This window comes from Heterocephalus glaber, unplaced genomic scaffold (genome assembly GCF_053883595.1).
Source record: "Heterocephalus glaber isolate CG9 unplaced genomic scaffold, H.glaber_assembly_v1.0 deba00001625, whole genome shotgun sequence".
NCBI classification, from domain to species: Eukaryota; Metazoa; Chordata; class Mammalia; order Rodentia; family Bathyergidae; genus Heterocephalus; species Heterocephalus glaber.
In genome coordinates, this window is record NW_028258392.1 from 135,886 (window position 1) to 150,921 (window position 15,036).

At 39.8% G+C, this 15,036-nt stretch overlaps 1 protein-coding gene across 5 annotated transcripts in view; it reads right to left on the minus strand.

Annotated features, from left to right (window-relative positions):
* Nucleotides 1–340: 340 nt before the first annotated feature.
* The window catches only part of LOC147822404 (adhesion G protein-coupled receptor V1-like), a 48,102-nt gene continuing 33,406 nt past the window's right edge, over nt 341–15,036 (minus strand). The window contains exons 3-6 of one of the 5 annotated variants that reach the window (XM_087196870.1): nt 11,226–11,402; nt 7,610–7,790; nt 6,214–6,416; nt 341–1,764 (exon numbers count right to left, since the gene is read on the minus strand). In XM_087196870.1, coding sequence (XP_087052996.1) covers nt 1,627–1,764; nt 6,214–6,416; nt 7,610–7,790; nt 11,226–11,402 — 699 coding nt within the window. In that variant the 3' untranslated portion in view covers nt 341–1,626. The other 4 variants (XR_015445712.1, XR_015445713.1, XR_015445715.1 and 1 more) reach the window with 4 other exon arrangements.

Sequence of the window (15,036 nt, forward strand, 5' to 3'; positions counted from 1 at the left end):
GTATTATTGAACTCTTTTAGTGATAATAATTTCACACAGACTACCTAAAAGGATTGGTTTTTACTTGTGTTACCTTGATGTATCTTTAAAGGATCTACAGTGAAAATTCAGATGAATGGATAAAGAAAATGTGTTTACACATAATGGAGTACTACTCTGCCATAAAGAAGGATAAACCTTAGTCATCTGTAGGAAAATGGATGCACCTTGAGGCCATAATGTTAAGTGAAATAAATCAGACACACAAGCTTCAATATCGCATGGTTTCTCTTACATGAGAAACCCAAATCATGATTAAAGAGCAAAGTAAAAGACAGACAACAGGACGTAGGAAGATGGGTCTTTCTCAAATGGGAAGGGGACCACAGAATGGAGGGGTGGTGGAGGGAGGGAGGAAAAAGGGATTAAGATGGGTCATGGATATGCACCAACTGCACACAGCAGATGCAAAACAAACATGCACTGCAAACATGGGCAAATAAACAGCTGAAAGAAAAAAAGGAGGTACACACAGAGGTGGTTTTAGGAATACCTGGTATAAATGACAATTGTAATTCAGTGATTGCGGATAATTGTATCATTTCCTTCTGAAAGCACATTTACTTTGGGAAAATAGCAATGGGTAATAAAAGGGAAATAACCCAATAGGCAATATTCATATAATAAAAGGAGATATTCCTGAAAATTCACCAAACCTCACAGAAAATTGAGTTGAATATAAATTTGTAAAACTAATACTCAAAATTTATGTAGAGAGATAGGAATATTCCTTTTACCAAGAAAGCATGTTTACCATAACCCTGAAGGAAATACTAGCTTTCAGGCTAAACTCTCCAAAATCTAGTAATACACTCACTAAATATGTAAGCCAGGATTGCTACTATAAAAATAGTATTAATAAGTGCTGGAGAGGTAATAGAGAAAAAGAAGAATTACACACTGTGGGTGGGAATGTAAATTAGAACAGCCACTATGGAAAACAATATGAAGGTTTCCCAAAATACTAAAGATAGAACCATCATATGACCTAACTATATCACTCCTGGGTATTTATCTGAAGGACAGGAAGTTAGTATAAAGAGAGACACCTGCACACCCATGTTTACTATGGCACTATGCTCGAACTTGACTTCTAGTCAAGATAGGGAGCCAGCCTCGGTGCCCAACAATAGATGAATGGATGAAGGAAATACGATCTATATGGAATGGAATATTACACAACAATAAAGGATGGAATCATGTCATTTGAAATGATGGACCTGGAGAACATTGTGTTAAACAAAATAAGCCAGGCATAGACAAGCATCACATATTATCTCTCATATGTGGAAACAAAAAACAAACAATGAAAAGGATGACCTGAAAGTGGAAGAGGTCCTATGAGGGCAGGGAAAAGGGACTGGGAGAGAGAGAGGAAGAAGGGGGAAAGAGAGGGTAAAAGGGAGGCTGGACATGATCAAAGCACTATGTATGCATGTAAGGAAGTGTCCACTGAATCCCACAAATTTGTATAATTACTGTGTTAACAGTACTTTTTTCTAATTAAAAGGACTCTTTAATGAACAGAATCTACCGTCATCATGGTAGGCAGACAGGTAAATACTGCGTATTTCTGAATCACCAGTCTTACTTACCTCCTCCCTCCAAGTTTAACAACTCAACTTTAAAAGATTTTTCCAGTTCAGGGATAGAATTATCAGTGATGTTGACAAAAACATATTTATATCTTTCTCCTGGTTGAAACTCTAATGTGCCAGCAACACTCTGAAATACAAATGAAAGGTTTATTCATTAGATTATAATTATTCAGTATCTGAAATTGCAAAATGAGAATGTTTGTGATCTACCAAATTGTTATAAATACTGAAACAGAAGAACTTAAGTAAAATATTGTACAAAATTAAAACCACTTCAGTGGATATGAATAGTGCTCACTATTCTAGTTACACAGCCTTAAACTAAATAAAGGAGATAGATGGATTTGAACTTTATTTGCCTATTCATCAGAACAGTAGTCAAGGCAAAAGAAAAATCTTAATAAGTGACAACCACAAATGCCTGAAGAGCTATTTCAGTACAATACACGGAATTCTCCAACCAACCACATTTAGGGCTATTAAAATTATATAATGGAGAAGTTTGTTTTGTTTTTTGTTTTGGTACAGGGGATTGAACTCGGGACCTTGAGCTTGCAAGGCAGGCACCGGAACCGCTGAGCTAAATCTCCAGCCCCAATATAATTGAGACATTTAAATACTCAGGGCATAATAATGATGGCATTTTCATTCTGAGGGTCTAAGCAATAACACCTATCATTCCATTTGGCAGTAATCTTTCCTTTATTATACTTGAGGTTAGAATTCATAATATAGATCTCCCTTCAGAAAAGTTCACATACTTAAGAAAAACAAAGAGTTACTCCAAATCAGTCTGAAGGTTCCTTTTCCTCCACTATTTCATATAAGCATTTTCCTCTGAAGGTATGAGAATGCTTTCAAGTTGTTTAAAATTTTCTAGTGTCAAGTTTGGGTGAGCTGCTCTACTTCACCTCATGGAGCTACTAATGATTCCAAATCTAAGTGGAGGAACCCAAGTGCCAATTCACTTTCCCTCATTTATTCGCCTTTTCAGTGGTGTCAAACATGTTGTATGTGCAGGGAAACATTTTTGATGCTTGCAATACAAAAGCAGCCAAGACAAAATTTTGACTCTGTGAAGAACATTCCAGAAAAAAATGTTAACCATTGATTAAAATGATTGAAATAATTTTTATAAAAGGTACACAGCTCAGTGAGAAGTAATTAACTTTACCCAGATTTTAGTAGCCAATGGAGTAATCCTACAAGTTTTAACAACAGAAGTGACATTTAACTTTCACAGGAAACTTTCTTATTTGAACTCAGCCATCTTGTACACAATTGCTATCTGTTCTTCTGGAACATGTTCTTTGGTATTCCATGGTATCATACACTCTCACTTTTTCTTTCTACCATGCTACCTCATCCTTTTCACTATGCATTGCCAATTTTAACACTTTCCTTCCAATCTCTAAAAACTGCTCATCAGATTCTTTCTAGACACTGTATCCACCACCTTGTAGGGACAGGGGTCTGCAGACAAGAAAATAAAATAGGGGCCTCCTTAGGTCTTTTAGCTAATCCTAACCAGAAGGAGTTAAAAACAAATTTTACTAGAGAAGCTCCCCTGGGAAACAAGTCAAGGATGGGGGGTGGGGCGGGGAGGGAGACAGGGAGGGGGAGGGGAAGAGAAAGGAGATAAAGAAAGGTACCAACAGATCAGAAAAACAGCTGACAGGCAGGACACAGAGAGAAAGCCAAGAGCACAAACAATCAGCTGCACCTCCCAATAAAACACAGGGGAAGCCAGGAGGCAGTGTGTACACACACTATGCACTAATACACACTTATACACGTGTGTACTCACCCTAGAGTCACTTTTTTGTTCACTCTGGGGTCATTATAGAGTACAACAGATACCATCCACCCCTTACTAACTCTGAGCTAACCATGAATAAGAATAAGGCACTACCTTGCCAATCAGCACCCACTGCAAAGACAAGGCCTTAAAAGGTAGGCCAAGCAAACAGTCGGGAAGAAGCTGCACATAGACCACCAGAAGAAATGACACTAGGCAGAGGTGCCCGGAACCCAGTCCAGTTCCAGCGAGTTCCAGCTGGAGGGGAAGGGCCGTTCAACCCCCTATAAAAGTAGCTGGGAACAAAGGGCCCTGGGTCCCCCATCTTTCCAGACCCCCTGCCCTGATTCCTTGTCAGGGCAGCTATCTCTCTGTCTTCTGCTTTCCACTTTTCATCTTTCCATGTAGAGAGTCTCCCTTCGTTAAACTTCGTCCTTCTAACTTTTGGCTGGGGCTGAGTTTACCGGCCCGGGGGTCTGCCTGGACGGCCGATCAGCGGTGCTTGTCCCCTCGGTGTGGCATCTTTGGTTCCCTGAGCAGGAGCTGGGAGCCTTTCATACTATGCGTGTGTTCTCACCTCAAATTTGCATCTCCAGCCTCTGATAGACTTAAATCTTAATACTTATTTGAAATTTTACCTATAAGTTCCACCACAATGTCAAATTTATGATCTTTCCTTACAAACTATATCTTATCAAATCCTTCCCACATAGTTAACTTGTGGATCAGTGAGGTGCCAGGCCCTGGGGACACATTCTAGTAGCCCTTTTCTGCCTTATCCTTCACACCAAATAACCCTCAAATCCCGCCGTCTAATTCAAAAATATTTGAGCCCACAGAGCCCTTTTCACCTCCACTGTCACCAGCCTGGCTCAAGACACCACCACGTCTTGCCTTGCACCACTGTCTGTCTGCTTACTTGTCTTTGCGTATCAGATTCGAATCTGTTCTCACAATTCAGCCTCGTGACCTTTTGTGAATACGCAACCCCTTTCAATCACTTCTCCTTGTTAAAAGATCCAAACGTGCAGCAAGATCTCTAAGGCCTTGAGTGATCCAGTCCACGCAGAGCTTCTCTCTTGCCACACTTTGCTTTCCACACTGTGGAAACCCTCGCCACCTGCAGGCCTCCTACAGCCGGTGCCCTTCCTTCACTGACTCCTCTCCAGCCATTTACCAGTCTCAAGCAGTTCTCTTCCCCCCTTTATGCACTGTTCCCCTCCTTCCACTTCAGAGCTCAGCCTGAAGCCAGGAAGCTTTCCCTGAGTACCCAGCCTAGGGCTCCAACACCCACCTCTCTCAGATCACAGGCCCTGAGCACTCCCCACCCCAAAGTCTCACTGAGTAACTAACTAGCTATTCAATGTCATCCACCCAGCTGGGATGGAAGCAACCTGAGGCTGCGGATCACTGAGAACTTCTATGAGAATAAGGTTAAGAACAGTGACATCTGCAATTCAATTACTTCCGCTTCTTTACACACTCCTCCTCACTCCTCTCCTTCTTCCCCTTAACACATTCTCACATATGGCACCTAAGAAATCTTGCTTTTATGCTAATGCAGGCAAGGAGAGGTGAAGCATCAAAGGAAGGCTGATGGCAAAAGCCATCAGGCTGTCAGAGATAAGCAAAGGCATCAGTTCAAGGTGGTGACATACAACAACCAGGATGTGTCAGTACCGGTGAAGGGAGGCCAGGAGGATCTTCTGTTTTGTTTTACTTAGTAAAGAAAATGATAATACAACTGGAAGCTTGAGATACTTGGTTTAATTAGAAATTGAAGATTATCAATGGGAAGACTAAAGTATTGCTTTAAGAGAATACAGAGAACACAACATTAAACCAAACTGATGTCTTATGGAATATGTTATATATCATCTTAAAGAGAATAAATGTCAAGGTCAAAAATATATAACTTGTCTATGAAAAAGGTTGCAAAAGGAGAGATCCAAGACAATTTAGCAAAGACAGTTAAGATTAATTGAATTTGGCCATCCAAGGTTTCTGGGGGTTCAGAGGGAAAGTGAGTATAAATTATTTAATGTTACACTATTGTGTGATTGTGTGGGTCTTTCTAGAAAGAAAGTGAAAAACAGGAAGAATAAAATTAAATTCAAAGAAAAAGATTATTTAGGAAAACAAAAATATTGAAGGATATAAAATTCTTCCTGGGAAGGACTGTCTAGAAAAAATCAGGAGCACTCACAAACAAAGAGTACCAGAGCCAATGAGAAGAGGGAGTGGCCCTTGGTGTTGCTACATTCAGGCATGTATGGAACAGGTCACATTCTGAGGTCCAGGCAAACCCCAGTTCTGTCCAGTTCTAAATCCCCTGCTTTTGGATGCCACATTCAATATCCATGCTACTTATCACTTAAAGAAGAAATAATTGAAATGGGAAAGACATGGATCACCTCTTTGCAATTTTGGCTTTGTCTGATGGATCTAGGTAAAAGAATTTGAGTTAGTTGAGAAACTCAACTTTAAATATAGGCAATCCAAATCTGTAGCATTAATATAAAACCTGTAACAACATAAGAGAAGCCTGTGGCAAGTATAAAGTATAAGAAAAAAGCAAAATGGTAGCCATTTAAGCGTCAGATTTCAATGCAATCAGGCACCTTAATTCACATAAATGTAAAAGCCAAAAAACCATCAGTGCTTATTTTCCCTGAATAGTGGGTCTAGATTCAGTGCGAGACTCTTCCAATCCTCCATAAGAAGCGCTGCACCCACTTTACCAGCTCAAATGCAGCTCCCAAGGGCACAGGGACCCACCTGGTAGTCCTCGGGACTGGACGCTGTCAAGGACATGGTTCTGAATTGCGCAGTCACCCTCCCAAGGAGGCCCTGTGCACGGATGACCAGTAATTTGACTTCTCCATCCTCCTCCTGCATGGTGACGTGCGGCACGCTGCTGGCGGGCAAGCTCATGGCGTCCTCCGGCTGGGGAGGCCGCTCTGTGGAGAACTGCAGCAAGGCTGGGGCACGGGAGACAGGGCACCTTGGGTCACCTACAGGAATCTGCTTGCTTGTGTTTTTTGATACAGGCCCTTGAACTTGGGATCCTCTGGCCTGAGGCTCTGTGCAGGATTCCTTACTCATCTCAAGCAGACTTGCACCAGTTTTCATCACCAGGCTAAAGCCCTGAAGGCTTTCGTGTAAAAAGATTTTAGTAAAGATTTGCTTAACATGCTCTTGATATGGAATATGTGTATACGCTTTCATATTAGAAGTAAAAATGTTGCTGGGGATTTAGCTCAGTGGTTCCGCCACCTGCCCCACTAGCACAAGGACCCGAGTTCAAGCCTTAGTACCAAAAAAAAAAAAAAGGAGGAAAAGTAAAAATGTTATTTTCCTTGTCTTTTCTCAAAGAAAGCCTTTTTTTCCCCTAAAGAGGTATCAATTAAAGGAACACTGCATTTTAAAAATATTTATTTTCAAACACTTACTCAGACTTAAGTGGGATCTTTGGAATTAATCCTTTAGAATCAATCCTTATTGTAGAACAGGATTAATGATACCCTAAAGGATCTGCAACACTTTCAAAAAAATTTAACTATAAAAACCAGAATGGAGAGCTTTTCAGATTTCCTATCCATACATTTTTTTAACAGTGTTCTTGCTTTATTCCTTCACAAGAAACATGCTTTTCAATTTAAAAAATCTGAATTTACTCAAGCAGACATCTATGATTTTAGTTCCCCAATTGAGAAAATTATCACTTTCAAGAATAAAGCACAAATTAATGTAAATGACAGGGATCACATCTTTAAGCCCAATAAAATATAAATTACAAAGTACTTCAATTACTTAGATATTAGTACGCCAGCATAAGGTAATTCATTTTAGCTTTTTAGTATACATTTGTGCTACATAATAACATTCATCTTGCCTTGTATGCATAAAGGAATCTTCAAGTGAAGGAATTCTGATAGCCATAAGTGGAAGTACTTTTTTCATTTTAAATAATCCTGCAAAAAACTTGCCAAATTATATATGTTCAGAAATTGATCTTTGTATCTTTTTTCAGAAGCAATCTTCCCCAAAATGGAGGCTTAGAAGTGAGACGGTCTCCATTCTACTTCAATCATTTGCAAAAAGTCCCTTCTTAGGAAGGTCTAAAACCAAGTGCACCGAGGAGAGGGACCCGTCCTCACAACAGGTGGCTTACCGTAGGGATGATCGCTAGCTTTGATGGTGATATCTGTGGTTTCCTTCTCAGGATCTATGCTTGCGCCACTGGTGGGAGTTGAACCCAGTTTCCCATCTCCCGGAACTGTAGAAACCAGGGTCACCCGAAAATATTCATTAAGCTCAGGAATATCATCATCGAGAACATATATATTCAGGACCTATAGATGTAAAAATCCAGAGGCATTATGCTATGAGGCATACAGAAATTACCAGAGGAAAATAAAAAGCTAATTGATTGCGTTTAGTTGAAATTACTATTTAATATGACTTTGCCACACAAATTTACACATTAAAGAATATATATGTGCGTGCACATATACATACATAAAGAGAGAAAAAGTGATCTAAGGAAATTAACTCCTTAAACTATTATGGGTACTGCTATTATGTGAATGTTTGTGTTCTCTAAAAATTCATCTGCTAATACCTAACCTCCAAGGTGACAATATTATCAGCTGGAGCCTTTGAGAGATAATGACATATTAAAGGTGGAGCCCTGGGGAATGGGAATAGCATACTGACAGAGGAGCCCTGGGGGAGCTTGTGTGCCAGTTCCACCCAGGAGAACACAGTGAAAAGATGCCATAGCTATGCAGCAGAGGGTGAGCCTGCACTGGACCCTTAATCTTCAGCATCTTCATCTTGGACTTCCCAGGCTCTATAGCAGGTAGAGGCAGTGCATTCTGTTGTTTATACAGTCCTCAGCCTAAGGTATTTTGTTATGGCAATCTGAACAGACTAAGCCAGGTGCTGAGAAACAAGATTTTCTTGTAAAACAAATTAATATAATTTATAATATCATATATTGTAGGGAACAGGGAAAGGGGACGTTACTAGAACTTCTGCAGTGAGTCCTAGTCTCCTGCGAGCCACAGCAGCACAAGGCGAATTAATTTATTATGCAGGAAAGGTAGAAAAATGAGCCTTTGAGAAGAAGCTGAGCTTTGGGCCTGATCAGTGCTGCTCTCGGCCACAAAGAAGAAACCCCCATCAGGAGAAGTAACAAATGACTTGCAGAGAGTTTAGTACATCCAGATAAACAGAGTGTAACAATCCAAGAACAATGAGGAACTGAGTAGGTGAAGATTTTGTTCCTCCCAGGATGTCTTCAGCTGGTGTAATCTTGTCCTGGAGCATCACAGCATCACCGGATCATTGAGGTCTCAGTTGTGACCGGGGGCCAAAATGGAATTATGTCTCAAAATGCCATAGCTGGCCCGTAGGCAGGAGAACTAGGCCTAATCAAATGGTTTTTCCCTAAAATTATGTAGCATTGCTCTCAACAATATATGACATATTGATATCCTATATGAGTATCATGTATATTCTGTGTACCAAAGATACCAGTATTACTGACCTCGGGATAGAGAGCTCCCAATTAAGGAATTGCACATTCAGGTGGTAAGAAAAAAGCAACATATGTGTGTCCATTGCCTCTTTAAGAAAAATATGACTTACTAACAATATTAGAGAAAGTGGATTCTATAATGGGCTTTAGAAGTCTGGCTGAAGCAATTAGTCCAAAAAGTTATGAAAAGAAGTAGACATGACTCACAGCAATGCTTTATAAAATTTAAAGTGAAAAAACAATTTCTCTTTCCTTTATTAATCAAACACGTGTGTCACACACAGTGTCCAGGAGTTAGACATGGCCCCAGTCCCTGAGACGCTTACAATTTATGTAGAAGACATATATACAGGCAAATATTCAAAAAATTAATGTTAAAATGTCATAAGAAAGTTGTGTACAAAGTACATCAAGGAAGAAACAACTTTCTCTACTTGGCAAAGGTTTTAGAATAGACATGTTTGGAATAAGTCCTAAGGGGTTCTGTTTTTGTTTTTGTTTTTGGTACCAGGGATCAAACTCGGGAACTTGTGCTTTCAAGGCTGGTGGTGGAACCACTGAGCTAAATCCCCGGCCTGCTAAGGGATCTATTACAGGTGTACATAATAATGGGGAATGGTACTCCGAGCAAAACACAAGATAGGCCAAAGGCAGAAGTACATGAAGGAATATGGCATGGAGGGAACTGTAATCAGGCCACAAAGGCTGGAGCAGAGGAAAGTGCAAGGGAATAATCAGGAGTCAGGTTACAGGGATCTTTTATGTTCTCATAAAGAATTAGGACTTCATTCCACAGAAAGTGGGGAGGGACAACCTGAAGAATCACAAGCAGGAGACAGACAAAATGAGAACTGTTTTAGGGTACCATGGCAGAATGCAAACAGAGGGGACAGAGCAAGAAAGCATGCAAGAGGATCACTCACTACATCTGATGGAATTCTGAGCCAACAACCAAAGAGATAAGGGAAAATGAATGGATTTGAGATCCAAGCGGAGGTAGAAGATGAAGGCGAGTGAGGGGTGGGCGGAAAGAAGGGTGACTTCCTGATTCTTCCCAGAAAGAAGAGTAGCAACTGGAAACAAACTAAACCTACACACAGTCTCCAAAATACTGACCACTGGACCTCAGCCCGAAGACTTACTCTTAAAAAATGTTCCTAGAGATTTTGACTTTGTAGATCTGATGAAGAATATGAATTTTATTTGTAACGTTCATTTTAGTCCTATTATGATTTTAAGTACTATATAGCATGACCAATGTGCTCAAAAAAGAAGTATTAAAAGCACACATAATAACCAAATAATATCATTATTTTTGAATTAGAGGGAAAAAGACATTCAAAACTTATAGAAGCTAATATTTTAAATAATTATCAACTGAAATGTTTATAACCATTTTACCAACCAAATTTGATTTACTATTATCTCTTCCAAACTGTATATTAATGTAAGTTATAAAGCAAGGGTTCTCAGTTATATTTCTAGTTCATAGTTTGGTCAAGCAGGCACATTAAAAATATACCACATACTATCATATTTAATAAAGAGCACTTTAAATTCAAGGACAAACAAGAAAAGACAAAGCACTAGAATAAAATATACTTGTGCAAACTGAGTCATTTTTTTTTTTTTTTTTTTTTTTTGGTATCGGGGATCAAACTCGGGTCCTTGCACTTGCAAGGCAGACAGCAGAACCACTGAGCTAAATCACTGGCCCACAAACTGAGTAATTTTAGCGTTTTAGAAACTTACTAGGTGTCCTTTTTTTACCAAAGATTAGTAAAACCTTTATCATGGATTTATTTACAGAATGCTGCTGGAGAGCTTTTCGCTATAAACTATATAATTCATTCCTTTCTTCTCCCAAATTGATCACTCTTCACCAGCTTTATTTCTTGAAGTTTTAAGCATAGTTAAAACTGCCCCTCAGCTTTATTTTTTCATTCAATTCACTTGTAAGACCCTCAAAATTTTCCTTAGATCATTTATTATTTGCCAGTTTTTAGTAAATGTGCTATGTATTCCTGATAAGCTATTGTAAGGTATTTACATTTTAATATAAAAAATTATGGATAGGAATATTCCAGCATGGTGAACTAAAATATTTTATACCATTATGTGTACTTGGTCTCCTTAATATTTCAAATTGCTTAAATGGCAAAAAGCTGCAGAGACATTAAAGAACAAACACACCACAGAAACCCTTCCTGGAGGCGTTCAAAGCAACAAAGAAAGTAGGGTTCACCTCAGATCTCTGCCAAGGAAGGAAGGTGATAGTGCCACTGCCATTAGCAAAATCATCTACAAGGTAATTAATGCCATCAGATTCTATCTGTGAGATGGTGTAAAACACATGCACGTAGTCCAGGGCTCCTCTCGTGCGCTCTACCACACACGAAATGGTAGATCCCTCCTCTGCAATCTGAAATTGAACATAAATTAATTATAAGTAAATACCTATTGAAGTCAGTGGTAAAATCACAATGCTTTCATGAAATTCTTCTATTATTTATAAACTTAATTCTATAACTTTCTACCTCTTGAAAAGGGGGTAGGAGGCCTCTATAAATGGAATCAAAAAATACAATGAATGCTTAAAGTTTTTTTAAAGATTTCAATGAAGTCCATTTATATAAAAGAAACATTCTTGGGGAAAGGTTTCAAGAGGTATGTACGTGTATAAGGAGTAGAGGGGATTCAAAGGGTGACACCTTTTCCTGCCTCACTTTATCACTAATAATAACAATAATATTAACAATAAGTTTAAGGAGCTTGGGTTGTTCTCCACATCCCCATCCGAGTCTCCCATAGGTGAATGTTTAAAGTTTTTAAAAAATGCATTACAGTTAGAGTCACACTGCCAGTGATTCCCTCCTAACACTCCTCCTCACTTTGAACACATTTAACCCATCATTCTTGCCAGTTTCGGAAGCAGTTCTGGAAGTCTACATTCTCAATAGATTCAAAAACATTTCCCTTACATGCTCATTTTGAATTTAGGGCAGAACCAGAAGTCACATGGTGCCAGATCCAGTGGATAATGTGGGTAAGGACACACCATAATATTTTTATGTGACAGAAGTTGCTCTATGTTTTGAGATGATTCAGGATATTAATCAGCCACAAACACACTCTCATATTTTGACTGCTAAGAAACCAAATTTACAATCAATTGTCTTCTTTCTCTAATTGTTCACAGGGATAAATAAAGCAAAAAGAATCATAATCTTTTAATTGTACATATAGTTCATTCATTATACTTCCTGTGTGCCAGCTAAAGTGCTAAATTTGATAGTTACAAATGTTGTTGCTTCTTTTTCTCAAAATAATGCATAATCCTTTCTCTGGATAAGTGAAAGTTGGAAGAGGATGACAAACTTGCAACTTAATGATGATTTCAGCACAGACAGACCAAATAGGAATGGTGGTAATGGGTAGAGAATGAAATGACATCAGGAAGAACATTCCAGGCATGGACATAGAACCAATACGGCGTAGTTGGTGTGGTATTGTTGGGGGTATAAAAAGTACCAAGTGGAAAGCCTTGAGAATGTCAACACGAGGACAGTGTCAGCTCAAAAAAAGGTATTTTATGTCATGCTTAATATATTCTTAATATTTTTCATATACACATACAGGTATACAAACATTAATATGTGTATTTTTTCAAAAGAGTAATATTTTGATCTAAACAATTTAAGATAATGATTTAAAATTATATGGAGCAAAAAAGTAGCAATCTTTTAAAAGGGAGCTTTAAGCTATCAAATTCTCAGGCTCTCAATTTTATATTTATATTAGCAACTACGTAAGTTAGAGAAAAAAGGACTAAAACTGGACAGAGCTAAAAACAAAATGTTACTATACAGAATGTCATTGTCTCTTTTCCATATGAATCATAAACATCTTCAGTTCTATAAAGCCTGTTTGGTACAGATATTAGGGCTGGAGAAAACAGATTGGAACTTCATCTACCAACAGGTCACAGTCAAAATCTGTTGTCAAAGAGTGGGAATCCTAGTTGTAACTCCCTGGGTTTCCGTGAGCACCAGTAACCCTGGTGCCTCTATGGCAAACAGGATCAAGCTGTCCTTGGCAACACTGTAACTTCTTCACCTGCCTGCTGGTCTCTTGATGTGACAAGTCCAAAACAACCAGGTAATAATTCATTGGAGCCTCGAGTGTGTCTCCTGGCACATGTTCCATTCCCAGCCCCACAGCCAGAAGCCAAACTTCTAAGTCACTGGAGTCTAAAGCACCGAAGCAGGACACCAGTTCAGAGGGGGCAGTCTCACTTCCACTGCTTGCTACTTGAGCCTGGAGTGCCAGTTGTCAGAGACACAGAGAGAGAAACCAGCCCCTGAATGCACATCCACAACACAGCAGCCCTACAAGAAGCTGGCTGAGCTGGCAACTTGGCTGGGCCTCAAACAGGCCACTCAGTTGCATCAGACAAGCTGCTTCAGGCAAGATGGCATACGGTGAGGCCAGGAAACCCAAGACTGCACCCACTGTCATGCCTCCTTTGCGTAATATGAGTCCTTTGAAGCCTGATGTTACAGGTTCCCAAGTGGTTAAAGCAGGCATTCTGTAAGCTTTCAGATAACGGTGCAGGCAGAAGTACTAGGAAGACAAGTCCAGTAGCTAAAGTCTGTACTAAATCCAGTAGGAATGAATTGCTGCCTCCTCTGGAATGAAAAATGGGGTAGGGATCAACCTACTACTAAATGTTCACTGGAAAGTGCTCAGCTTTGGTCTCTGTGGCCTACTGTTTGGACAAGCAGCAGCAACAGTTCACGATCTCACTCGGGAGCATAACCCCCATCCCTGCCATCACACTGTCAATGGCGTGGAGAATCTGGCCAGTAGGCAAAGAAGCCTCATCATGACTTCCTGGCGGCCGACAAGCTCTTGAGAAAGACCTCCTCAAACTTAGTGCTTACTCCTAGGGCCTTTTCACATGACTCTTCCCCAAACATCCTTGGTTCTAGTCTGGTTTTGACTCTCCCAAGCCTGGTCCAATCCTGGGCCAACAGGCTACACAACTGCACTGTTGAGAAATGCGTGTGCCTTTCAACTTTGGGCCATTTCTCCCTCCATACTTGATGAAAAGCTGAGTGCGCTGGTTCTGGCTCTTCTCTCTGTCCTTTAGAGACACCCTGAATGGGGTGGGAGCGAGGCAGCAACGTTCTTTCAAAAGCACCAGCATATCAAGCCGAGTCATCTGTGAGGCAGGCTTGAGAGATTCCTCCTCTATCACAGGTTTGCCACAGGTTTTGGGTAAAGATTGAAAAGTTTAGTTTCAAATACATCCAGTTTGAAATATCTATTAAAATAGCCATAAAGAGCTATGTCAAGGTGACAGCTGAAAAATGAGGGCAGAGTTTTAGAAAAGAGGACAGGACAACATAAATGTGGAAGTCAGTATGTAATATAAATTCTGGCATCTGAAGCCATATACAAAGGGTATTTAAATATGTAGTCATGCAAATGATACTCAAAGCTTGTTGAGACAATGAAGGACAGTATTACAGATGGAGAGAAAAGCACCAGGTACATTCAGTTCTGCTGTAACACTTGTTTCAAAGAAAGCTACACAGAAATACTGACACACCTCCACTATCTACCAGCTTCCTCAGATGAACACGTGTTACTACCACAGCCACACTTCTCCATTCCTAGTGTGACAGTTCTTTCTCCGTGTTTAGATAACCTTCCTTCCATCACTTCACGGTCATGCACAAACCGAAACACTCCTGACGCTCACTTTTACAAGTAAACTTCATACCGTTTTCAAGGTAATATGCCACACATAGTATGTAAGCATTAAACATTTAACGAGTAGGATCCTATTTTTATTTCATTAGGTCTCTTTCCTTTTGAGCATCACTGTTTTTGAGGAGTGTTGTCCTTGCTCGTCTTTTCTATAACTGCAGTGTTTCCTGCCACATAATCTGGCACAGCACAGTGGCAGCTTCTTAGGACTCATCCCTCGGGTCCTGCAGAAATCACCATTCTGTATGTGAGATCCTGCAATCTTAAGACATAAGAGAGAA